Consider the following 26,268-nt stretch of genomic DNA (forward strand, 5'->3'; position numbering starts at 1 on the left):
CAGAGCCCTTGCAGGCAGGATTTAAATACACACACTGGTAGAGATTAGCATTATCTAAACCTAATGATTGCTTTGAAGGACTGCTGGAAAAATATAAATCCTTATTTTATTGTTTCATTGTAAAAAATAGTCATATCCGCAGTGATCACAATGATCATATACTGTAGCAGACCAGCAAAGTATGTACATGTAAGAAATAGCTTGAATGTATAGAAATGGACATTTACAGCCAGTTTAACAGTTGTCTTTTAAATGTTGTATGAAGCAACATTGAAGGCACATGTGAAACACCAAGGAAACCATACAACACTAAAGAAAAATTACACAGAATATACAAAAGGAGTTTGGTCTCAATTACAAATTCATAAAGTTCTTGAAATCAACAAATGCAAGTAGAGTTATGATGTAAACTAGTAATATTTACAGGAATGACTGCAAGCTTATCAGAAGCTGCTACTACAAAGATGCACAAGGAGAGCTACTGTATTAACATAGCTGCAATTATACCTTTCAATATACACTACAAATGAATATAGTATGCTACATTCATATTTTAAATCTCAACATTTCTCTCACACAAACATCACCTTAACAAGGATAATGACAAAGAAAGAAAGAAATGGAAAATCAGTGAAAAGTGCAGCTGCTCAGCACAATTGTTTTAACATTGATGCCAAGAACCCATTGCTGTTAACATACAACAAAAGCTCCACAGTTCATAAATAAATCTGCTGCTTGGCAACAACTGGAATCGGACCAAAGTCGGTACTGAGTAGATAGTGATGCTGCATTCATGTCATGGAAATAAACAGGAACATTCTGAAGGTTTAAAGACCATATATGCCAGACTTCAGTTTTCTGTAGGATTGTCAGAGTTTATTAATCACATATTTTCAAGTTTTCAATTAAAGCAATGCAACGAGAAAGACAGGAGCAAAGCAGAAATAATAAGGAGAAGGCGATATGGACCAAATCTATTTATCATGATATAGTCAATTTTCTCAAGTCAGATTTCCTGTATGGCATGAATACAGCATGGGACAGCAAATACATGGGCCGAGGGCAAGCTCAAGCCCTGTCAGGAGGTTTGGCTTTATTTCCTGTTTTCAAGCAAAGGATGGCGGACATCTGAGGATTGTTCTAGCCAGAGCACTTAATGACTATATTACACACAGTGTGATGAGGAGTTGAGCTTCTCGTGTAGCTGCAACAGTTGTAGGTGCAGTAGGCAGGGAGTGGCTTCAGTTCAGACAGCTGGTGGCTGCTGTCAGGGAACGTTATGCTACAAAAGCAACCAGCCTGCTGTCGCTCCCAGCGCTGTTCGGTAAGACATCAGCCCCCGCCAGATACAGGCTTTGTTTCATAATGGCTTAAAAAACTGTTTCCACTTTAATAAGGATGTAATGCAAGGATTAAAAAAAGACAAAATGTTTTGGGGATTTTTTCTTTGACATAAAATGATCATTTTTGTTAGAAATAGAATGTGCACAACTGTTGGCAAAATATAAGCCATGAGCAGTCTGAAACTGAAAATATCAGTATCAGCTCCCAAACACCTGTATCAGTCCAGCCCGACACTTCTTCCCATCCTGGTAACATGTGATTAAGACACCTTTGATTCAAGTCACAATCGGGTTTGTCTTTAATGCTGATGGGTGGTCAGGAGGGCAGAAACCTTCCACTGCTTCTCCAGAATAAATTAGCATATATAAGCACATAGCAAACCATTGATTCAATCTGTAAAAAGGAATCTTTTTTTCCATTTGTGGTCTGTGTTCAGGGTTGTTGTTTCGACAACATTCAGAGACAAAAGACGTAGGAATTATCTTGGTGTTTGACCAACCCTGAGATGTTTGTGTTTATAAATGCAGTTTTGCATCTACCATTTGAATTCCTGTGTGTGTCATTCAGTTTGAGGGCCATATAGGCAGTGGATGAGCTTCAGTGTTGAAGACATACTGGTCTAGGCTGATGAGGTTGGGATCGTCTGAGAAGAGGAGGTACAGATATTTCAGGGTCTCTCCCAAGAAGAAGCTCTCCATCTTGTCTCGGGGGCTTGGGTAGTCCGGGTCACGCACGTTATTGATGGAGGTGTAGCCACCGGAGGAAACCTGAGAGGAAAGACACAGAGATTTGTCCACATTCACACAATCTATTCACTGTATTTTAGAACATAAAAAGGGGTTATTTACTAAACCCTAATTACCATCAGTGTTGACAAAATGTAGTCGTTTACTGACACTTAAGATGTAAATGAGAACAACCACAGTTGAAATGATTGGAATAAACTAAAATAAATAAAAAATAATAAAACGTTAAAGAGCAGTTAAAAACAATTACAAATATAACTTACACATTCTTTAAGAGGGAGGGATATTTGTGAGGAAGTACATTGGAGATAATTAGTTCTTACATTTTTTAACCGTTTTTTCTTTTGACCAGATTATCGATGTAAACAAGGTTTTTAAGAAGGCTTAATTAGTAGGTGTGTGATTGGCTACATACTAGTTTCCTTCCAATTTTCCATATACAATTGTCCTTACTTATGCTATTTAATATATTTTCCATGGTGTGTATGCTGAATGTGGCTGTGTAATATAAATTAACAGGTATTACCAACCCTTATCATGTGAGTGGTCCCCAGGCAGCTGATATGATTTTGTTCTACAGAGGGCCACCTAATACTTACATCATTTGATTTGGACAGATCAGTGGCCTTCATTTTACTGACCTTGGTGTACTTGTTGAAGTTTTGGAGAATCCTCCAGCCCCACTCCCGGTACTTTTGGTCCTTGGTGAACCTGTACAGGTAGAAGAGACTCTCCACCGTCTCTGGTCGTAGGAGGTTGTGCCTGTCTGCAAGCTATCATCAAAGTGCATACAAAGGTGAACCAAACTGTAAATAATGAGCCACATCTGATTTAAAACAGAATGCTTAATTAAGACTCTTCCTAAACCTTTGCCCAATTGTTTACGGTCACATTCTTCGTTTGATTTACTGTAGAACATTTACCCTAACATCCTCACACAATTATTTGTGTGACCAGTGGGAAGTTTGGGTCACATTTACTTTCTTTCCCAGGCATTTAGACAATGCCCTGATCCAGAATTACACATCTTACACAAAATTAGTTTGTAGGTACAAGATTTGTTTTTTGCACATTTTCGCAGCATAATAAGAACCGGACTGTACCTACCTTTACTTCAATGTCTCGGGTGCTGCCCTGATGCATGTTGAAGTGGACAATCTCTGGACTGAGGCCTGTCTCCATCTGAATGTACATCTGGTAGCAGGTCTCCATCAGCTGTTTGGCCAGATCCATGTGATCAGCAGGCAGGCCGTTGTATGCACCAAGAGCGAGCGTGCCCGGCAGAAAACACACTAGATGGTCCTGAAAAAACCCAGAGTACATTAACAGACAGCTGTATTAACAGATACATTCCGGTCCTCTATACCGACCTGAATTATTAGTTTATAAATTAATGATGATTAACTTTATGATTAACTTGAATACAGTTTCATCTCTGCAGCTTCCTAGTTGATATTAGTTATTAGTCATCTTCATCTCTTAGATTAATGACAACATGGACATTAGCAATCAACACTTAAATGAAATCACATACACTAAGCTCAAAAGTGTTGATGTTTTGTTGTTATACCATTTTGAAATTGATCATTATTTTCTTTCTGTTTAGGCACAAAATCCCCAAAAATGAAAACATGTTTTCAGAAGTGCCTTTTTTGTTTCAAATGTCAAGTTACACTTGAGACATTCCAGAAAACTAGAATGGAGAAACCACACATAAAGACCACAATCCGAGGATGATGTGTGTATGTGCTAGCTGTGTGTGTAGCCATGTGAGTGTGTGTGTGTGTGTGTGTGTGTGTGGCCTGGATTGTCTGTGCTTATGTGGTGATGAAGATGGTTGTATTAATCGGTAAATGGATTTTATATTGAATTCCGATGCGACGGTTCTTATGCAGTGTGAAAGCTATACAGGCTGTAGGAGCCAGATATAGTCACTTATGGTAATTGGGTCACGCGGTGTTGCTGGCTGTAGCAATAGGGATATCATCTGTTCAGTAGCTTAGTTTTGTGAATGAAATGAGAGGGGGTGACGGGGAAAGTCTTATTTGACTGCTGTTTATAGACTTTGTATGCCTTTTGGATGCCCTTGAAACATTTTTGGAACGTCTAGGATGGACAACCTTGTTTCCAAATTAAACTACAAAATGCAGGCATTGGATCAGCCATTGACAGCGAGCGCTTCGGACAGGTTGGTCAACAGGAGGGAACATGGAAATGAAATGAAAAATTTAACTACACGTCGCGGCGACGCACATCAGGGCTTGGTAGAGTTGCATTTCCCCCCCCAACTCATTTCCTGGTTCTCCTTCTCCATAAACAACATGAAATCAAGGAGAGAGTTAACTTTTCCTGCTACGGATTTCCCACCGTGGTCAGAAAGCACAGGGGAGACACTTTGTTTCTTTCACTATGAGTCTAGAGTCGCTACTCGCTCCGAACATAATCGCCGTCACGCTCTCACTTCTCTCTCTCTCTACAACACACTCCCCACACACACACACACGTCGGCTCAACGCACAATTGACGATTGAAGTGCTAGTTGTGGATGATTTACTCGGTTGTATAAATTAACCCACCTGTGTGTGGAGTATTGTAATTGCCTGTGCACACGCTCAGGAAGGGCGCTGCCCGAAACGTCTGTTGTGTGGCAATAAACTATCCACTTGGAATGTTGTCCTAGTAGCTTTATTTAAATATTACTGACCATTTTAGGGCTGAACTGTCCATGTGAGAGCTCTCCAACAAAGGTGAGGCCATTAGGTGAAGACTTCTGCAACAGGTTATTCTTTACACCCTCTATTGCCTGCAGATAGTCCTCCAAGAGCCTAAAAACACACAGATACCAAATGACACTTCAGGAACATTCTTTGTATAACAATGATTTGGGAAATGAGTCAAACACACAGTGCCGATAGGAGTACAGCTCGATGAGTGAAGAAATCCAACTCATTGAACATGAGCATGATATCAACAAGAGAGGGCAATTTCTGAAGAAAATGCTGCGTTAATACTGGATTTTAAAACTGATGCTAAACTGAATTGCTGGCTTTGAAAGTTGAATAATACCCTAACGTATAAAAGATGTGAAAGATTGTTATGAAAGTGAAATATAAGGAGTTTCTAGCTGATAGCATGAATAAGTAGGGTTGGGTATCGTTCAAAAATGTTCGATAGCTGTATCGATACCAATACCGTGACTTTGATACCGATTCCTAAACTATACTTTTTTTCTATACCAATTTTATGAAACAAAAATAAATGACAACACACAACACATATTACGGCATATATCTTATTTTTTCAGCTTCTTCTAGGTGAGCCCCGTCTCGTCTCTGTGTAACGTAGAGTTTTCCTGCGTGTCTCTACGACGTGTAACGTTAGACAGCCAATCACAAACATTATTAGATCTTTGTAGAAGCATGCTGCATGCTTATTGGCTGCCTGACGCTGATGAGATTTACTCCTTAGGTATTGACATTGGGTACAAAATGCAATTGCAATTAAAGGTTGCCATGGTGATAGTAAATCCTAAATGACTCCTGGCTCCGAGTGAATTCCACAGAGGTTATGCGGAGGCGCACCTCTTAAGACTCTGACACACCAACCCAATTATCGGCTGTCGGACAGTCTGGCGAGGTCGGTGACTCGAGTCTGTTCAGTGTGTTCCATGCCGTCGTCAGTCAGTGGAGCTGTCGGCATCCATTTTGGCCGATTTGACTTGTTGAATTGGCCAGTGGCCAGTCGGACTCAATGACCAATCTGATTGGTGGAGTGCTAGCCCTTGACTAGCTTCCACAAGAAGAAGCCTGAGAGCTGACAACGCCAGTATCTTCTTATTACTAGCAATCGTATTTTCTTCCGTTCAGCGAGTAATGACAACAACGATCCTTCTTGACTACTATCAACACACTCTGATAAAAACAATGACTGACGACAGCGTGCTCTGTGTTTACTAGGTCTAGAGAGATGTTCCGTCATTTCTGGTTTTCATTTTTTGGGCGACAACACAGATTAGCGCCGCCTGCTGTTATGGAGACGATTACGTCTCGCACACGCGCAGAATGTATGCTCAAGTCGGCGTCGCTTCGGTGTGTTCCGAGGCACTTTTTTGAGAGACGGGAGCCGACTGATCAGTCCGACTGTCTTTTCTGCCGACGGTCGGCTGTCGGGTTGGTGTGTCAGAGCCTTTAAGCTTCTGATTCTAGCTCAGTAACATGGCATCATGACTTTGCGTAAACATACACGCCACTTTCCTAAAGCCAAATGGCGTGTTATCTGTATGCATATTGAGCTATCCATGTGAATGTCTACGCTGTATACAGCGGATGTAAACATACATACCACTTGGTGTCTGTGTTATCTTATCGCGAGAACATGCCGTGCTATCGCGAGAACAACGTCACGCGTGTAAAAAAAAAAGTTTAGGGAAAGAACATTGGGAAATGCTTTAGTAACACACAAAAACAGGACGGCGACTAACATCACACGCTTAGGAAAACAAACGTTTGGGTTTAGGAAAAGAACAGTGGGGAAGGCTTTATTTATAAAAAAAAAAAAAAACGTTGATAAGACGCGATCCCGGCTCTCCCGGGTGAAAGTCCTGTGTTTTACCCATCCACCACCCCAACCAGCCTCCGTCCTTTCGTACTACTCGCTACGGCGATAATTCACATGTAATGTAGCTCAATGGAGGCCAAACGGCGTTGAGAAACGCGCTAAAAAACGATTATGCGTCTTGATAACACGCAAAAATGGCATACGAATTGGCATACATATGCCACTTAGTGAGATCAGTCTGAGCTCAGAGACCGTAACGCCTGAAAGCATGAGAACTAGGAGACCCTGCTGAATGCGGAGTATAAAATTTGGGTGTAGTGTAACAAATGTGAGAAGTCACTTAAACCGATCATACCCTGGTTAAGGTGTACATACAGGAATACCCCGGTTACTGAAGGAGTTCTCTAGGTCTGTTAACCGGATTATGAAAACTCAGATTTTAACCGGGGTTAGGTGTACATGGCGCTTGAGAAATCGGGGTATTGCCTTAACACGCTGATTGGAGCAATTGCTTGGCACTTCTGTCACTGTGCCAAATGTGTAAGTCTGTTTGATTCCATAGCTACATGTGCTACAAGACACCCCAGCAAACAAACACAGGAACACCTAGTGGCAGAGAGGCTGGGGTCGCCACAGAACTTATTCATTGATTATTCCTTAGCCATCATTTATTCATTTGTTTAGTAGTTTGGTTTGTAGTTGCTAGTTCAATACATCCTCATTTATAAATAATTCAGTTTCATGGTTTGTGTGTATTAAATCATCTAGTCACTGTACACAGGAGAACATCTTTCGCAGCACTAAAATTATGAGGCTCAATTGATTAATTTAAGTTTTCCCTGTTTTTCTAAAATGAGGGTGGCGTGCGAAATAAAGTTCAAATGCTGTTATTTAAAATAAACTAATTTTCTCTAATAACTAAAATTAAATACCATCACTCTCCATCTGTGGTACAAATGTATGTGCTTATGATGCATGATTTTGAGTTACTAGTTGAATATATATTTTGGGTATGAATTAATTTGAAATAATTAATTATTGCACTTATTCTACACGATAATGGAGCACACAAGGCTCAAACACTCCAGGGGGAACGGAGATACAAATGCCCTTTCCCAATTCCCATTTTGTGCATCCCCGATTCCTCTCCTTTTTTTTTGTAACTTAAGTTTTTATTGAAAATGTTGTACACGTTCAAGCTGCACACATGCATATAACAATTGAGATGAAGACCCTTAAGAAAAAGCTTTATACAAAGCCAGCATGTTGCAAAAAAAAGTCACACATATATGGGTATATATAATAAAATGAAACCATTAACAAACTTAACAAACAAAAGAACAATAATATACTAAAGTAAACAACTTGGTATTAAAAATAAAATCAACAAAGTGACATGTGAGCTTCCTCCCGTATTTGTGATGCAACATCTGATTATAAATCTCCTAACTTATGGTATTGTTCAGCTTTCTTTTATACTCAACCCATTTTACCCACCTTATCTCAAATGTCCCCTCCAGGTAAATCTCTCCATGTCATATATTTCTTCTACTACACCTAGCCATTGTTCATTTGTATAGTTTCTTGTTGGCTGCCAGCAGTACCTTGATCAGGTACCTGTCCTCACCCTGTGAGTTTCCCTGTGCCAGATTCCCCAGATATAACATTGAGCCGGTCTTAGGCACCCCATAACCTAATATCTCCTTTATACTTACTCCCCATACTTCTTCCCAATAACCTTTCATCTTTTGGTACTTCCAAAATATGTGCGTCCCTATATGTCCACATTGCCTCCAACACCTAGTCTGTTCCGGGGCGAACCTTCCTTATCTTTGGGGTTATGAAATATCTAATAATATTCTTCCACCCAAACTCCCTCCATACCCTTGAACTAGTGGTTGAATGCTGTACCTTGCACATATTGTACCATTCTTCCTCCGTCAAACTCAATCCCCAGTTCTCTCTCCCACTTTTCTTTGTACGTTGTTGAGTTCCCGCAAGAATAAAGTCAGAATTCTGACTTTAATCTCAGAATTCTGAGAATAAAGTCAGATTCACATAAAGTCAGAATTCTCAGAAAAAAGTCAAAAGTCTGGCCCTAATCCTCTTACCCAGTAACCTCTGATGTGAAAATTGGCCTGAAGCCCAGCCCCAGGGACATAAATAAGTCGAGCCCCGGGCTGAAATGCAGGGTTCTACTGAGAATGATTTCCCGTTCACAAGCAAGAGGATCGAGGATTTGAGGCAGTACAAATTTGGAATTTGAGAAAGGCCCAAAGTGCCTCACCTGACCGTGGTGAAAAAGCTATAGCAGGAAAAGTTAACCCTCTCCTCGATTTCATGTTGTTCACGGCCAAGCGGACTAATCCCAGTTGTACAGTTAAGTTACATTTCTGGGGAAGTGCACATCAGTCTATAGTGTCGGGTCCGTATCTGTGTGTACCTACAACATTAGATTCAACACTGAACCATTAATCAGGGGCGGATCAGAGGCAGCTGCATCAAAGCCAGAACAGCACACTTTTTTAATGTATTTATTTTATGTCATCGTTATTTATTATGACCCCCAGGTCAGCAACTAGAATCTGGATCTGAGGAAAACTCTGTAGATTATCAACTCTATTGACTGCCATTTTAATTCAAAATGCCAACTAATGTAGCTCAAAACCAAGGCATTACACAAAAACACACTTCCAACGGATAATTAAGAAATTCAAAGCTGCTTAATCTAAGCCTATGCCCTCAAGCGGTGCAGTGTCTGGAGGGGATTGTTGTCCTAGTTTATTAATCTTTCTTCAGTCCTACGGACAGCTGACGTAGGCAAATTATGTACAGAATGGCCTAAACACTTCTCTCTCTAAACACTCTACATATGATACTGGCTGATATATAGTGTTTTTGAATATAAAGTCCAATATAGGTTAATTTTAAATAAATATATCTAGTAGGGTTTTCCCTTGCCCTCGACTCAGCGCCACACATCTTAAAAATAACAACAGCTACATCAGAATGTTGTTTGTTGACTTCAGTTTAGCATTGATACAATCTCCCCCATGAAACTATAGGCAACTTTAAGACTGGGCTTGAGTACAACACTCTGCAACTGGATTTTTGACAGCCACACCCCCCAGGGCTGTGTGCTCTTAGGCCACTCCTATTCCCGCTAAACACCCACGACTGCAATTCCAGACATGGAAAAGACTCAGTTGTGAAGTCTGCGGACTACACCATCAGCCATATTACAAACAACAACGAGAATTCATATGGGGAGGAAATTTACAATCAGCAGAATAGTGCATAGAGAACGACCTACTGCTCAACGTGAGCAAAACCAAGGAGCTGATTGCCGATTTCAGATAAAAAGGTGGCAGAACACACACTGCTGACAGAGAACCTGACATGGTCATCTCACATCGCCACCCTGTTTAAGAAAGTTCAGAAAGGGCTGTTTTTTGTGGGAATAGACATGTTTGCTTTAACTTATCATTATGAAGCAAATGTTGATTGCACAATGTAAAGGTCAAAGAATAAAATCACTTCATCTAATCAGTCCACCCTTAAGTCCAAGTGGACGTTTGTGCCAAATTTACACAATATAACACATTTCCTCAAGCCATTCTTGAGATATTGTGTTCATGAGAATGGGAAAGACGTGAGGTTACAGTGACCATGACCTTTGACCGTCAAAATGTAATCAGTTCATCCTTGAGTCCAAGGGGACGTTGCCAAATTAGAAAAAAAATCCCTCCAGGGGGTCCTGAGATATCACGTTCACAAGGATGGGACGGATGGACAACCAAAAACATAATGCCTCCGGCCAAAGCTATCGCCAGCACGGAGGCATAAAATTGACAGCTATGCTTGCATGAATTGGTAAAAGGTTGTCAGTAATGTTTTTTGTGATTGTACAAAAGCACTGGTTTGGCTCTTAAAAGTAAAACACTTCATATGGTCACATTCATTCATGTGGAAATAAATACTGGGTATCTTTAGTCTGACTCACTCGTTCTCCTTCTTGCCTCCCTGGATCCACTGCTTCAGCAGGTATTCATAGTAGCTGTCTGCTCTGGCTCCCAGTGTGTAGATGCCTTGATGGGTGAACTGTCCATTGTTTGTGTTGATAAACATGGGCACGAGACCATCCAGCTTGCCGTCCAGTTTGTGGACTTGTTTCATAACCTCAGCCACCGCAGCCTGGAAAGCCAAGGTCAGAGGTCAGTTGAGTTAAGCTGTGGGGATTTTTGTTTTGTGAATCAAAATACCTTGATAGTAAAAAATTCCAAAACATTTTTTTTTATTTATTTTTTTATGTCCGACCCACACTACCCTAGCCACAGATTTAACAAATTATTTGTCTGCAAAATACAAACCCCAAATCCAATGAAGTTGGGACGTTGTGTAAAACGTAAATAAAAACAGAATACAATGATTTGCAAATCGTTTTCAACCAATATTCAATTGAATACACTACAAAGACAAGATATTTAATGTTCAAACCGATAAACTTTATTTTTTTTTTGTTTGCATGTTTTTTTTGCAAATATTCACTCATTTTAAATTTGATGCCTACAACACGTTCCAAAAAAGCTGGGACAGGGGCATGTTTACCACTGTATTACATCACCTTTCCTTGTAACAACACTCAATAAGTGTTTGAGAACTGAGGACACTAATTGTTGAAGCTTTGTAGGTGGAATTCTTTCCCATTCTTGCTTGACTTCAGTTGCTAAACAGTCCGGGGTCTCCGCTGTCAAATTTTGTGTTCATAATGCGCCACACATTTTCAATGCAATACAGAAGGCCAAACAATCAGCCCATTCCAAATAGGCATGTTTTGACTAGTTTAGCTAATTGTGCTTCAGTGCACATTTTGTTCAAAACTAATTTGGTCAACAATAAACACAAAATAATACATTATATACTCCTGGGAGAAGCCCTGTTGTATAATATGACCCCAGCCTAAAAACCACCAGAAAACATACTTGGGCTGAGGGTGGGCTAAATACAATTAACCAATTGTTTTATATTTTTATTTTTATTATTTTATTTTATTTTGCATTGATTGTGCACCGATTACAAAAGTGTGCACCGGATACAAATTGGGATGGACTCCCGATGCATCCTTTCTAACATCTTTGCAATAAAATCTTCAGGAACTGCCAAGTTTATACTCCACACCAGTTTTAAAACAACACATTGCCGATGGGAAGTGGTATCTGCCAGTGCTGTTTAGAAGTGCGATAATGACATCAAGCAATATAATAAATGAAAAGCTGAGCCTAAGTGCCAATCTTTCTGGGCAGACCCTGGATCAGCATGCTGTATCTCTTGGTCAGTTACCTGGTACTGTGGTTCCTGGGTGAGGCGGCTGAGCTCTCTAAACTCCAGCTGGATGCTTGTAACTTCAGCCACAGTGCTATCTGAAGTCCAACGAGGGGGGTGGGCTGTGCCTTTCCCAATGTTCACATCAGAGTAGGGGATCTTGGACGGGGTGTTGAAGGCTGGCATCAGCCTGGAGCCAATATCTTTCTGCAGAGAAATAATGCAGATTACATGCAGACATTTGCAGCTGAAAGGCAATAAAAATCACAAATGAAATTAAAGTATTTCTACATAACTTATTATATCAGGGTTTCTGCAGGTTTCACCAAGTCAAATTTAAGACTTTTTAAGACCATTATGAATATAATTTAAGACCTATACCACGACATCAAAAAAAGAAAAGGAAATTTTCATAAAAGCAGTAGGCTTCAAATACATCGTTAGTAGCTGACTTAAACCAAGCCCTAAATTCAGTTTTTTCCAAGCCAAGTATCCCTAAACCTGCACTTTCCCATAGCCTATGGTACCATCTGAAAGAAACTCCTATTACACAAAAGCTGATTGGCTGCAAAATAAGTTGCATGATAGTTGTCAGATTCATCTACCAGCCCTTATAGTGCTGGCTCAGGTTTGCCTTGGACCAGCTCTTAGTTATGCTGTTATAGTTTTAGACTGCCAGGGGACTTCCTTTGACACACTGAGCTCCTCTCTCTTTCCATCTGTGTGCATTCATGTCCCAGTAATGCTTGTTACTAACTTAGCTCTGGGGAGCTTATTCCCCGGAGCCGTTATATTTTCTCGCTCCACAGTTTTCCTTTGATTAGGGTGGCACCAAAATCATGGTTGCAGCTGTAGCCGTGGTCCTGCTCGGCGTCCTGCTATGCCCTGCTACGCGGCTGCTACATCCTGCTATGCTCTGCTACGTCCTGCTATGCCCTGCAGTGCCCTGCAGGGTTACAACTACTATTTCTAGTCTTAGTTCCATTATCTTTATTGTGACTATAATTTGCACTGTTCATCATACCCCCAACCGGCACCGTCAGACACCGCCCACCAAGAGCCTGGGTATGTCTGAGGTTTCTCCCTAAAAGGGAGTTTTTCCTCGCCACTAAATGCTTGCTCTTGGGGATATTACTGGAATTCTTTGTAAATTATAGTGTGTGGTCTAGACCTACTCTATCTGTAAAGTGTCTTGAGATAACTCTTGTTATGATTTGATACTATAAATCAAATATTTAATGAAGGTCTCAATTGTAGTCGTAATACAGCAAATTATATTTGGACTACAAAAGAAAGAACTAGAACACCACGGAATAAAACAAACAAACATTCTAAGCGTTAGAATGACAATTAAAGGTAGCGTTACATGGACGTAGGAAAATTAAGAACCGTTTGATATTATTTAAGACCTAGAACACAATGCTTCAGCGAATTTAAGACATTTTAATGCCTAAAATTGTGATTTTGAAATGTTTTAGACTTTTTAAGACCCTGTGAAAACCCTGTTTATATTTATTTATACAAATATATATCATTATTTTTTAGTAGGGCAGTAACGGTTTGTGTATTCGTACTGAACTCTCACGGTACAGGGATCACGGTCTGGTGCACGCAGGCGCATGTAAAATACATGGCATGTAGATGTAGATGCATGTACTGCAGAACTAAAGTTCACATGCTTGAGTTCTGCACGAAAACTTTAAGCTGTAAAGTTAAGCCGTTAGCAACATATGCTAAGGTTAGCACAACAAGCTGATTGACGTGCGAGTCAGTCGCACTATGGGGAGAAGTGAAATGCAGGAGCTGGAAGACCCGCCTGCGGGTTCCCCGTCAGCTACAACAGCAACAGAGAAAGAGTTGTGTATAAGATGTAGGGCTGTGCTCGATTGAAGAAATTCTTAGTCGACTAACACTCATTCAATTGTATCGACTAATCGATTAGTTGATTTAATCGACAGATCTGTAAATCTGAGTTTCTCCACAAAGAGTCATGCAAAAGCACCACTTTAATTCTTGCGTTTACCAGAGATGTGCTCGTACGTTTCTTGGAAATAAGTCATTCAGCATGAAAAAAGCATAAAACATGACTAATCGACTAAAGAAATCTTAGTTGACTAAGACCAAAACGACCAATTAGTCGACTAATCGACTAAGAGGGAGCAGCCCTAATAAGATGAGGACCCACATTTGCTGAACACCAGGATGATAAATGTTATTAAAACCCTTGTCCTAATGCACAAGCATATTGAGGTTCGATGTCCAGTCATATTTATTTCAGGAACTTAAACTAACATAGCTTTTATTACAAGCACACATTTCTTTGCCTCAGAAATAATGGAGAGTCATTGCTTACTTACACGCGTAACGTGTGCATGCTTTGTATAAGCGCATAAAAGCAGTTGCTGATAAAAGTCACAAAATGATTGGTGTAAAAAAAAAAACCCTTGTATCGGAATTTAAAACCAAGGCGGCGATCAATAATACAAAGGCTGCTGGCCTTTGAATAAGATAGGTAGGAAAAACAATGGTTATATATTGAGGTCCTTGTAATAAGTGTTAGATAATAGGTAATACAGGCCATATAAGTCCTTATAAGATGCACATTATTACGTGTTAAGACTATATAAATGTTAATAATAGCATCATAAACACGTATAGTGTTAGTATAATTCAATTCAATTTTATTTATAGTATCAAATCATAACAAGAGTTATCTCAGGACACTTTACAGATAGACCACACTATAATTTACAAAGACCCAACAATTCCAGTAATTCCGCCAAGAGCAAGCATTTAGTATAAGCACTTATTAGAAATGCATTATTAATTGGAATCCGAGATACTTGTGGTTCCTGGAATCTCCAAAAGTAGAATCGGAGGCTCCTTTCCTGTGGAACCAGCTCCCAGTTTCAGTTCATGAGGCAGAAACCATTTCCACATTTAAGAGTAAGCTTAAAAAACTCTTTTTTTTTTTTTTTCTCAAAAAAGCTCATAGTTAGTTGCTGTGCCCACCTAGAGCCAGGTTCTGCTCAAGGTTTCTGCCTGGTAAAAGGAAGTTTGTGCCTGAGCGAATTGTTGGGTCTCTATAAAATATAGTGTGGCCTGCACCTACTCTATCTGTAAAGTGTCCCGAGATAACTTACTTACACTGTAAGTAAAAATGAAAATAAAATTGAATAGTCTTATTAACACATAATATTGTTAATAAGCATCTTCTAAGGATATAAGGTATAAGGCCCTTATTACCTAAGTACGCCTAAAAACGCCTATTACAAGAACCCTAATATAAAGCGTTACCAGGAAAACCCTGTGCAGTTTTGAAAGGAGTGCCCGTGTGTTGGCTCACAGCTTTGTCTAGGAACAGGGTGTCTCCAGTCAAATGGTAGGTACTCAGAAGGCCTCCCAGGATGCGGATGGTGCTTTCAAATAGGTTGACATCTACATTCTTGTTGAAGGTAAGCTCTGCGGCCACCCATGTTTTTGCTTCTTCAAATTCTGAAACAAAACAATTTTTCAGAACAAATTAAATACAATTTTATTTTGTGTCAAATCATAATAGTAGTAACAAAAAGAACACAAAACTAATGAAAGCTGCTACCTTCTTCCTCCCCCTTCTCCACTGAATGTCATTTTACCATCTCACCCTCACCTGATGGGAACCTACCACCTGCCCGGGTAGAGGGTGAGCTAAACCAAGAGCAAGCATTAAAATCAAACAAAATAATAATGAACAAAACATTAATGTAATATTCTTGAGTTACTGCTGACATCACAGTTTATCTATAGGCACCGTTCACCGTTTACCTTCATTGAATTGCCTGAAAACTACACACACACATTCTGCTTTTTTCTTGCAATTTTCCTTGGGATAAATGCAAGTTTTATTTTATCTTATCATCCCCACCTGTGAGAGCTACAAATGTGTCGCAATGCGTCCAGTCCGCCGTAAATCCAAAGGAAGAAATGCTTCTGTTTGTCGCAGACTGACAGACAGTATATTGAATCATTGTCCAATATGTCCCTACCTTTCCCGATTTGAATTTCACCAAATGCTGCTTTGTTTTCTCTTTTGCTGTTGTGTTTTGTGAAATGTCGTAGTGTTTTCTCTATTTGCAGTGTAGTTTCTAAATGCTGCGCATGTGTTTTCAAATTGGTGAAGATTGTGGATTTATTGGATAAGATTAAATTCAAACCCAGTCATTATGATTAAATGTTGTTCTATCCCTGTTTAATTATTGTCACAATCCTAATTTCAATAATAATAAATTACTAAATATGCTACTTCTGACTAAACTTTGGAGCCAAGATGGGATATTGTGCTACAGGAGAAATTAATTTAGTTCTGTTGTGGAGAAACCCATGTACTACGGCTGCCATGTTCTGCAAGCTCCTAATTTTTCAACCTTTCAAGTATACAGGAGTTGAGTATTTGATACTCAAAAGATTATTGGCTGGTTTATCTGAAAAAACTTTTTTTTACAGCAATGACCTAGTCAAGAGGTAAAAGTTCAAAGAAGGCAGGAAGGTCAGTCTACCTTCTTTAAGACCCAGGATCCACATGGTATCCAGGGCATCGATAAGTGTCAAACCCAGGCCAAACCACTCGCTGTAGGACTTGGAAAGAGGCCTGAGTTCATCGTGGCCCCAAGCAAAGTCTTTATAACCCTTCCATGCATGTCTGAAAGCTTCCTGCACCGCCTCCCGCCAGATAGCTAATGGAACACACAATACACACAAGATGCCCAGTTAATATTCCATCTAAGTCTACGAGTGATTTAGAAACAAGTGACTGAAATGTTCCACCAATATTTGGGTAATAATCATTTTCTAAAGTCGATATAAGATTTCATGGTCGCACAAATTTCATGGTTACACTTAAACAGTCATGCCTCCTTAAATCTGTGACGTAATTGCTTTTATTTGGTTAAACATGCACAATGAAAAACTACTTATTCATAATTAACACAGAACATGGTAAATTGCAGATACCTGACTTGACTGATAATTGGACTTTTTGGTTGGCAGGTGAACCCTCCTTATTTTCCCCATCCTTGGTGCTTTCTGTGGCCTGATCAGTGTCGATCACTGCCCCACGCCAGCTGAAAGTCACCAAAGAATTTAGAAATTAAAAATTAAAAATGTAAACAAAACTAACTTTAGTTGTGATCACACTCCAAATCTTACCTGATGACTCCCTCCTCCCCTTCTTTCTTGCTGTCAGATGCCTTGTCCTCAACCACTGTATTTGAAGCGTTTTCCTTCTTCTGAAGACGATTCTGAAGGACGGGCGGTCCTCTCTTATTAGATAATTTCCTCTGTGACAAATGGGCGACATAAACAACTTTTAACCATTTAAATCTTCACTTTATGTAAGCAAGTTGTTAAGAAAGAAAAGCGGATTGATCCGTATTACAATAAATAAATGTTAAACACACATGCCTAATCTGCTGATACTACAGCTATGTCTATTTTAAAAGGATGTTTTATCAGTGAAACACCCTTTGGTTTGTAAATTATTTGCTACTATGGCAGACTAATTGTGGTGTGAATACATTCGAGAGATGACCTTAAAAATTAAAGTTATGCTGTCAAAATTAAAACTATCTGCATGGTGAGATACTACTAAGTGAGATAGTGTACTTTTTAAAAAGGTAGATGAACTGAGTTTGCATAATATATGACCATATTGTATAATTCTCAGTACATCTTTCAACGTGGACTACGCCTCCAATACATGCATAGTACTGACAATATTGAGCTTTTCAGCTCATTGTAGATATGTTTTTTAGAATTTTAGAGCACATGACTTTCTCCTACAAGTCTGTACTGTAATTTTATATTGTTAAGCAATCCGTTTATTACAGGAGAGGTTGGGTGACAGAGGCACACATTGCATTCTTGAGTTGTTCCAGTCTGGTTTTAAAGCCTTTCACAGCACTGTATCTGCACGTTTAAAGGAACACGCCGACTTTAGCTTATTCACCATAACCCCAAGAGTTAGACAAGTCCATACATACCCTTCTCATCTCCGTGCGTGCTGTAACGCTGTCTGACGGCTCCAGCGGCAGCAGGCCAGCACAGAACATGCAGGTAAATGGTTCCAGCAATCCTACTGCTCCGAATAAGTGACAAAATAACGGCAACATGTTCCTATTTACATGTTGTGATTTGTAGAGTCACAGGGTGTACAAAAAAAAAAACTATATTCTCAGAAGGCGAAGCTCTGCTACTTCTGCTAGTTGGGCGGAGTGATTTGTTTTGCAGCAAACCTGTCTGAGAATATAGTTCCCGGTTTGTTTACGATTAGAAGATGGCTGTGTCTCATGTTACGTTGTTTTTTGTACACGCTGTGACTCTACAAATCACAACATGTAAATAGGAACATGTTGGCATTATTTTGTCACCTTTGTCACAATTTGGAGCAGTAGGATTGCTGGAACCATTCACCTGCATTTTCTGTGATGGGCTGCTGCCGCTGGGGCCGTCAGACAGCGTTACAGCATGCACGGAGATGAAAAGGGTATGTATGGACTTATCTAACTCTTGGGGTTACGGTGAATAAGCTAAATTCCCAATAAGTCGGCGTGTTCCTTTAAAGGGATGATAGAATGATTATATAGGGTATTTCACACTGTTCCTTAAGGTCTCCTAATAGGGTATTTAACACTGATTTGGCTGAAAATGTCCCAGTTGCTATTTTATGGGCCCTGTGTTTTGGTCCTATTTGGAACGCAAGCTTTTCTTCCAAATATGGTATGCTCATGAATATTTAGATAAGCTGCGCGCTGATTGGTTGAGCGAACCACATACACATACATTGGAGACGAGACAGCAGGTCTCATATTTCAGACACTGCAATGTTTCGTTACTAAATTCACTTCTGAGACTTTTTTATGCGAGAAATCAACTATATAAAGCTCAAATATGTGCCGTTTTACGAAAATTGATGGCTAATTGCAAATTTGGCAAGACGTGTCGGAATTCATGAGCTCCACACAGTCTGACGAGACAGCGGCAGCCCACTTGGCTCCATACCTAGGGCAAAGTCACCGTTTCTGGGTTACTGGACTACCAGGGCTCAGGGCTCCGCGGAGCTGGCCGGCTGCCGGCATAACTATAGTATATTTACAGTTTGAATTTCATCACGCCACTTATATAACAGCTATCCTAAGGTCTTACAAAGCAAACACTTGTGTCCGAATTCAATTTAATGCATTTTTGTGAATGTGAGGGGTTTCGTTAGCTGCTAGTGTCCCTTCAATCCTATGTGTAAAGATCGTGGTTAGCTAGCTAGCTACACTTTCGGCATAACTATAGTATATTTACACTTTGAATTTCGTCACGGCATGTATATCACAGCTACCCTAAGGTCTTACAAAGCTTAGCTAACACTTTGTCCGATTTCATTTTAATGCATTTTTGTGAATTTCAGATGTCTCATTAGGAGGAGGCAAGCTAGCCCTCATTGATAAGAGCTCCATCCAGCTCACTCGCAGACAAGAGGCATTTATTTCCCCGATCGTTTGTTTAAATAACTCAACACACATATCCATTATAAGATTAACTGGAACCTGTGGTAAGAGATTGCGGGCGTAACAAGCTCGCTGACCGCACTCTCACTCACACACACCAGCCATTTAGCAGGAAGAGGGGAGAGAGAGCAGAGAGCTGCAGGCCCTGGAGCTCCGTCAGGGACTCGGCATTTGGTAGTCCAGTAACCCAGAAACGGTGACTTTGCGCGGGTATGGAGCCTGGGCTGCCGGCCGTGACGGAGATCCATCTAGCTCATAGCGGGCCGGGGTCTGTGAAGGATGACACGCCGGGCGGCGAGGCAGCACCGGCCGCTGTCACCTTAGCCTGCTGAGCTCCTGCTGAACTCCGACACACAGTCGGACAAAATTTGCAATTAGTCATTAATTTTCGTAAAACGGCACATATTTGACCTCTACATAGTTGATTTCTCGCATAAAAAAGTCTCAGAAGTGAATTTAGTAATTAAATAGCAGACGAACAATGTATAATAATTCTGAGCTCTGCGTGACCTAGATTCAGAAGACTAAGCTGACCTCAGGTCAGTGGTCTAGCCTATGTAAATGTTGGGGCGTGACAAAGACTAGAGACTAGAGCCAAATAAGGTAGGAGTTGCCCGTTTTCAGCAGCAGTTTCAAATTGTGAGATTTGCAGAGGAAAGAGATGTCAATGGGATTTTGAGGTTCTATGTACAGTGAGGAAAATAAGTATTTGAACACCCTGCTATTTTGCGAGACTGGCTAGGCCACGCCAGAACCTTGATATGCTTCTTACAGAGCCACTCCTTGGTTATCCTGGCTGTGTGCTTCGGGTCATTGTCATGTTGGAAGACCCAGCCTCGACCCATCTTCAATGCTCTAACTGAGGGAAGGAGGTTGTTCCCCAAAATCTCGCAATACATGGCCCCGGTCATCCTCTCCTTAATACAGTGCAGTCGCCCTGTCCCATGTGCAGAAACCACCCCCATGCTTCACAGTAGGGATGGTGTTCTTGGGATGGTACTCATCATTCTTCTTCCTCCAAACACGGTTAGTGGAATTATGACCAAAAAGTTCTATTTTGGTCTCATCTGACCACATGACTTTCTCCCATGACTCCTCTGGATCATCCAAATGGTCATTGGCGAACTTAAGACGGGCCTTGACATGTGCTGGTTTAAGCAGGGGAACCTTCCGTGCCATGATTTCAAACCATGACGTCTTAGTGTATTACCAACAGTAACCTTGGAAACGGTGGTCCCAGCTCTTTTCAGGTCATTGACCAGCTCCTCCCGTGTAGTTCTGGGCTGATTTCTCACCTTTCTTAGGATCATTGAGACCCCACGAGGTGAGATCTTGCATGGAGCCCCAGTCCGAGGGAGATTGACAGTCATGTTGAGCTTCTTCCATTTTCTAATGATTGCTCCAACAGTGGACCTTTTTTCACCAAGCTGCTTGGCAATTTCCACGTAGCCCTTTCCAGCCTTGTGGAGGTGTACAATTTTGTCTCTAGTGTCTTTGGACAGCTCTTTGGTCTTGGCCATGTTAGTAGTTGGATTCTTACTGATTGTATGGGGTGGACTTTTTTTTTTTAGATTATGTCTCTCACAGTGGACATGCACCTACGATGACAATTTCAGACCCCTCCATGATTTCTAAGTGGGAGATCTTGCGAAATAGCAGGGTGTTCAAATACTTATTTTCCTCACTGTATGTCCTATTTACCCTCCAAACTGTCGTTTTTCAACTATGACGAGGTAAAATCGATTTTGCATTCTATCACCCCTTTAAAGGTTTTTAATGATCTTTTCTTTTAGTAGCTACTGCCTTCTGCCATTCTTATGCATTTAGATCTCTCTTAGATCGCCGGTCAATTTACCTGGGCAGGGTGCCCAAGTAGAACCTATGTATGGGAAACACTGCTGTGCTACCCTTCAAAAAACACAAGCAGATATATAAAAACCTGGGAGGTTGGCAGTGGTGGTTGGTCCTGTTTGACAGCCTCAGGCAGCACATGAGGGAAGACGCTGTTACTTTTTGTCTCTGGGTCTCCATCTGTAAGTCCTCAACACACAGACAACCAGATTGAGCATGAAACACATACCGTAGTGCAGTAACATTGTTCAAGGGGGGCAGGCTGGCCTTATGATTACTGAAGGTCACAGGTAACAACCCCGCAACAGCCCTGTCAAACTAATAAATGACTATGTTTGTCTTAACTTCACCTTTGACAAAGAAAACACTGTTGACATTAGTTCACTCAAGCACTAAACCCACGCTAAACCCACAGTTGTTTGCATGCTATTCAGTACTGTTGGCTACTTTAGTTTAGCAGTTAGCGATGGCTTCTCTCTCTCACTCTTTGGCTCTCTGTTGATCAGCGTGTCAAATGTTTAGCTATTCCTCTGCCTACTATAGTGATAATTGTACATGTGACAACTGTAGTTTATTTGCCATGGTCGAGGCAAAGCTCTGCACCAGGGAAACTCAATTGTTAACGTTAGCTCCCGTCCCGTGGCAGCAGCCAGGAAGCCAGGGAGGCTGGGTGACTGTCCAAAAGAAACGTAGCCCATCAGGCATCAAGGAATTAAAATTCACTTGTCACTCGTGCTTAATAACAGGGCTCGGCGAGCTGTATTGCCGCTCCACCGGAAACAGTAGGGCGCAGATTCTAGATGTTTTTTTATAACATCTTAGTTTTGATAGTAACTTAGCTAAAATTGCTTTAATATTGGCGTAGGAAAACCAATCACACATCATCCCTGCAATTGTCGATACCCGATAGCCAATCGGTACAAGCCTAGTTTACATTAAACAACTCCAGCTACTAGAAGGCTCTGACTAGGGATGGGGATAGTTAATTTTTTTGATATTGATACTATTTTTGAGATTGCTTAACGATCCAAGACTTTATCGATACCATTATTGATACTTTTCTAATATTTGGTGGAAAGACGAGATGACGAATTCTTAATCTTAACAGAACTATTATTGCTTTTATTGCAAAATCTGTGAGTGTTTCATTTCTTCTGTCTCTGTTGCTGTTTTTTTTTTAACCCTCTGAGCCCTAAAGTATTTTTGACAACTTATGGTCATTTGTAACTATTCTGCCCTCGGGTGATTCCTCTTCGCATATGTCAGCCCAACTACAACTCTTTCTTATCTGCAATAACGGACCAGCCTTCCATTGGTTGACAAGACCTAAACAAGCTTTTGATTGGTCAGAATGGTCTCCCAGAGCATGGATAAAGAAAAATGCCGTATAGCATAAAAGCTAGCGGAGATAAACGAAGGAAAATTCATAAATTATGGGCATAAAGTGTATCATTCTTAGATGTAACAGTTTGGATTTATTGCAAAAACTATGCCATTTTTTGTCGTATACAACAAGCTCGGGCTTATAGGGTTAACGATCTGATTAAGCGGCCAACAGAGCAGTGCTCTCCGTAGCCAGTCCGACTATGTTTTGAATGATTTGCGGTGGGGAGGCTAGTCTTTACCTATGGTCGTTACGCACACACCATGCTCGTGAATAATTTTTCCGATTCACGCACATATCTATTTTTAGACATAATGTTCTATGATCCACTAGTCTCGATAGCAGTATCGATAAGCTCGGACCTTATTGATTTTCGGGTTTTGAGAAATTTGGAACCGGGTCCTTAATAGAACAGCATGCCAGTGGCTCAGGCTCATGGGATATCATTGAAGATGTTAATGTATAAAAGCCTTACCTCTGAGTTGTTCAGTAACAGCAGGATAGGAAGCAATTCCACAAATAAACAGGAGGACGAGGATAAGGCTCCGCTGCAGCCTGGACAGTTGCTTCCATTTCTGCAGGCACACAGATGAGAGGAAGATGGATAATAATGCTAACTTCTATCCAGTTCCTTGAGAATTTCTATTGTTTAAAATGTGCTAACTTTTTCTGGACCAAACAAGCAACATACAGGTCCCATCTTTCAAATTGAATAGGAAAACAATCCAATTAGCGCTGTGGTGGTATACTGATCAAGTGGGGTACAACTAAGAACTGAATTCCTTTGTGCTTTCTAATAAGAGACCTTACACCCCAGTAAAGTCAGGGACAGCTTAGTATGCTCTGCTGATGCAGTGTATAATACTGGGACTGGGTTATAACATAACGCATTGTGTCTCATGTCACCTTTCAACAATGACAGTAACTAGAGGTATCACGATTTCGATTTTAAATCGATCAAAATGAGCTTTTGATTCCATCGAAATCAAAAGCAGGATTGGCGATTCCCCTAGTACTTTTGAGGAAAATCGGTGCACATATGACGCTCATAGAGGGTGGAGGAGACAGGGAGCGCAGTGTTTCCCACACATAGACCAACACCAGCCGCCGCACATTGCATTTCGTTATTCTTTTCTTTCTTTTGTAAGCGCCATTTAAAACACGTTCAGCTGCATTTCTTTTCCCTGCTCTCCTCCGTCTCTCTGTCACTTGCGTCACACACACACACACACACACACACACCGTGCAGACATAAAGGAGAGAAGACGGCTGGCGAAATTCACAAGTTCACGAGAGGTTGGTATCTATCGCGTGAACACCTTTACACAATCACACATTAAAAAGTGCTATAAAAATATTTTATATTCTGAATACAATGTTGTCAGTGTATGGAGTCCCGACCCGACTCTTAGCAAACAAGCGATTGTGCCTGCTTTACAAAGTTAACTAGTCGGAAGTTTGCGGTAAAATGCAGTTGGGTTGTCGAGGTCAAAACACTATGTAGCAGCTGTGAATCAAATAAATGTATTATAAATAATGTTATGTCATTTTTTTACTCTTACACTGAATGTTTGCCGCTTCAAGCCAGATAAGTAGCCTATTGAAAAGTATTTTCCGCGACTGAAAAAGGCACATGTTGAGGATAAGGACCAGCCTGAACCGGAGGTATCCGCCTGAAACAGAGCTGAACGGTCCGACCATTGTAATTAGTTATGTTATTAATTTGTTTACAATATTTTCAGGATTCAACCAGTGAATGACGGGGTCAGGGAGAAAGAGAGATAGATTTGTTAGGCATTGAAGTAGGAGAGGAAGACAGCATCCAACAGCATGTTGTTACAACAACATGCTGACACGGGGGCAACCTCATAAATTGACCAGAGTTTAAAATTCCAACACAAAGAAAGAGGAAGGTAACGGACATTCGGCCGAAAAGAGTGAAATCCGATGGAATTTCCGGAGCAATCCCGGAAGTTGAACGTCTTGGAATATAGACTACATTTCTTATGACCCTGGCTACCTAACGAAACAACACAGCCTACTGCTCAAACGTCAACACTAAAGTTAGCAGCTAGCTAACTAAGAAGGGTTAGGGTAAGGTTAAAGGACAGGGTTTGGGTTTGGGTAACTACATTCTAGCATCTACCCTAAAAACTAGGGTCCAAGAAATGTGATCCTAGGATGCAGAACATGCTACTCACTCACCCTCCAGCAGGACTGCCTCCTCCACTGCTTGCTGTTATTGTAACTTCCACTTCCTTGTCCAGCAAAGTTTATAGAGATATAGTCCTGTCGAGATGGGGGGTGCATGTCTGTAACTCAGTGCTGGAGGAAGAAAGAGACATTGAAAAGGGGTTTGAGTGAGAGGAGAGTAACTTAGCTGGATAGAGATGGCAGGTGTGGTGAGCCAGGTGGCAAGCTAGGAAAACAAGATGCAGCTTGCATGTGACACTGACTGATACATGTATGTGTAGTTGTGATAAGATTACAAATTAACACAATATTTTTAGATAATAAGAGGAGACTTCGCCCCACTTTAAATCACTTTACACAGATTTGGCTTTGCAGAGAAAGCCTTACTTAGGTTTTCACGCTGACATTAGTTGCTGTAACCTAAATTCGCAGCACATCTAATTCTGAGCAATATAACTAATGCTCGTTCCGTTTCATTTCAGGGAAAATGGAACGTTAAGCATAATTGTTGGTGGTTAACACAGCTAGCTATAACGTTAACGTTAGCTGTCAACCTATATGCAAATGCAACGACACAATGCCAAGTGTTAATCAACAGGCTAATTTAATTGATATTAGTGTTAACCTAGCCAAATGTAAACTGATTATCAGTAAACATTGCATATCCAGTCGATATAACTCTTGCTGCTGGTGTTAACGTTACATACAAAGTAATTAATTGTAATTGCATACTAACGTTATTTTACATTTCACAAACGAGGCGGAAACACCGGTTTAACGTTAGCCCCGCCGTAGAGGCTGCTTTGTCTACGCGTCACTGGCTCGAAGTAACGCTTTGGCGGATTCACAGCCTAACTTTGGACCGAGGCATGGTTTGAGGCCTAACACAACCGGCACATGGAGCGCTTTTTAAGTAACGTTATAGAAGAAACATTCTTATAACTAAAACAACGTGTTTTGCAGAGGATATAATGGGCATCCAGAAACATTTAAATATATAACTGTAAAGTATCCAGCGTTAATGTTAAATTAGATGTGCAACCAGTCTAATCCACCACCAGGAGGGTAACGTGAACGTTAACAGCAGTCAAAACTGCAGTTAGCTCGACGTAAATGAAACAGCCTCGGGCGTCTCCTGTATTATGTGTATGAAACACTTACCGATACTATTACCGAAAGCCACGCAGTTTTAGAACTGTTACTCAGACCATTGAAAAAAAAAAAGGTATCCACTTGTAGCTTAGGATGTGATGTTGCTCACTGTCAACAACAAATGTGACTCTCAGGTGCACCCATGCTGCCTTCAGTGACTTCCTCGAAATATCGTAAACACCAGGTT

At 40.7% G+C, this 26,268-nt stretch overlaps 1 protein-coding gene across 5 annotated transcripts; it reads right to left on the bottom strand.

The window, feature by feature from the left end:
* Positions 1-88: 88 nt before the first annotated feature.
* Positions 89-26,268, bottom strand: man1b1b (mannosidase, alpha, class 1B, member 1b). 5 transcript variants are annotated; one of them, XM_031300904.2, is made up of 14 exons: positions 26,214-26,268; positions 24,942-25,062; positions 23,212-23,311; positions 21,441-21,541; positions 17,154-17,284; positions 16,959-17,068; positions 16,505-16,684; positions 15,316-15,464; positions 11,988-12,176; positions 10,651-10,841; positions 4,795-4,915; positions 3,198-3,392; positions 2,732-2,863; positions 89-2,111 (listed from the first exon to the last, which is right to left on the bottom strand). In XM_031300904.2, the coding sequence occupies exons 2-14, from the start codon at positions 25,044-25,046 to the stop codon at positions 1,908-1,910; spliced, it is 1,908 nt and encodes a 635-aa protein (XP_031156764.1). In that variant the 5' UTR covers positions 25,047-25,062; positions 26,214-26,268; the 3' UTR covers positions 89-1,907. The 5 variants fall into 5 exon arrangements, with proteins under 5 accessions (XP_031156764.1, XP_031156766.1, XP_031156765.1 ...); XM_031300906.2 differs by having other exon boundaries at positions 21,441-21,532; positions 24,942-25,064; positions 25,932-26,252; XM_031300905.2 differs by having other exon boundaries at positions 16,505-16,681; positions 24,942-25,064; positions 25,932-26,252.

The sequence above is a fragment of the Sander lucioperca genome, chromosome 2 (assembly GCF_008315115.2).
Source record: "Sander lucioperca isolate FBNREF2018 chromosome 2, SLUC_FBN_1.2, whole genome shotgun sequence".
NCBI classification, from domain to species: Eukaryota; Metazoa; Chordata; class Actinopteri; order Perciformes; family Percidae; genus Sander; species Sander lucioperca.

Excerpts from the sequence above, each read along its gene's own strand:
- man1b1b (XM_031300904.2), bottom strand. The coding sequence starts at position 25,046 with ATGCACCCCCCATCTCGACAGGACTATATCTCTATAAACTTTGCTGGA. Across the intron at positions 21,542-23,211 it reads TGTTACTGAACAACTCAGAG|GACTTACAGATGGAGACCCA; the intron begins GTAAGGCTTTTA and ends CTGTGTGTTGAG. Across the intron at positions 2,112-2,731 it reads ACTTCAACAAGTACACCAAG|GTTTCCTCCGGTGGCTACAC; the intron begins GTCAGTAAAATG and ends CTTTCCTCTCAG.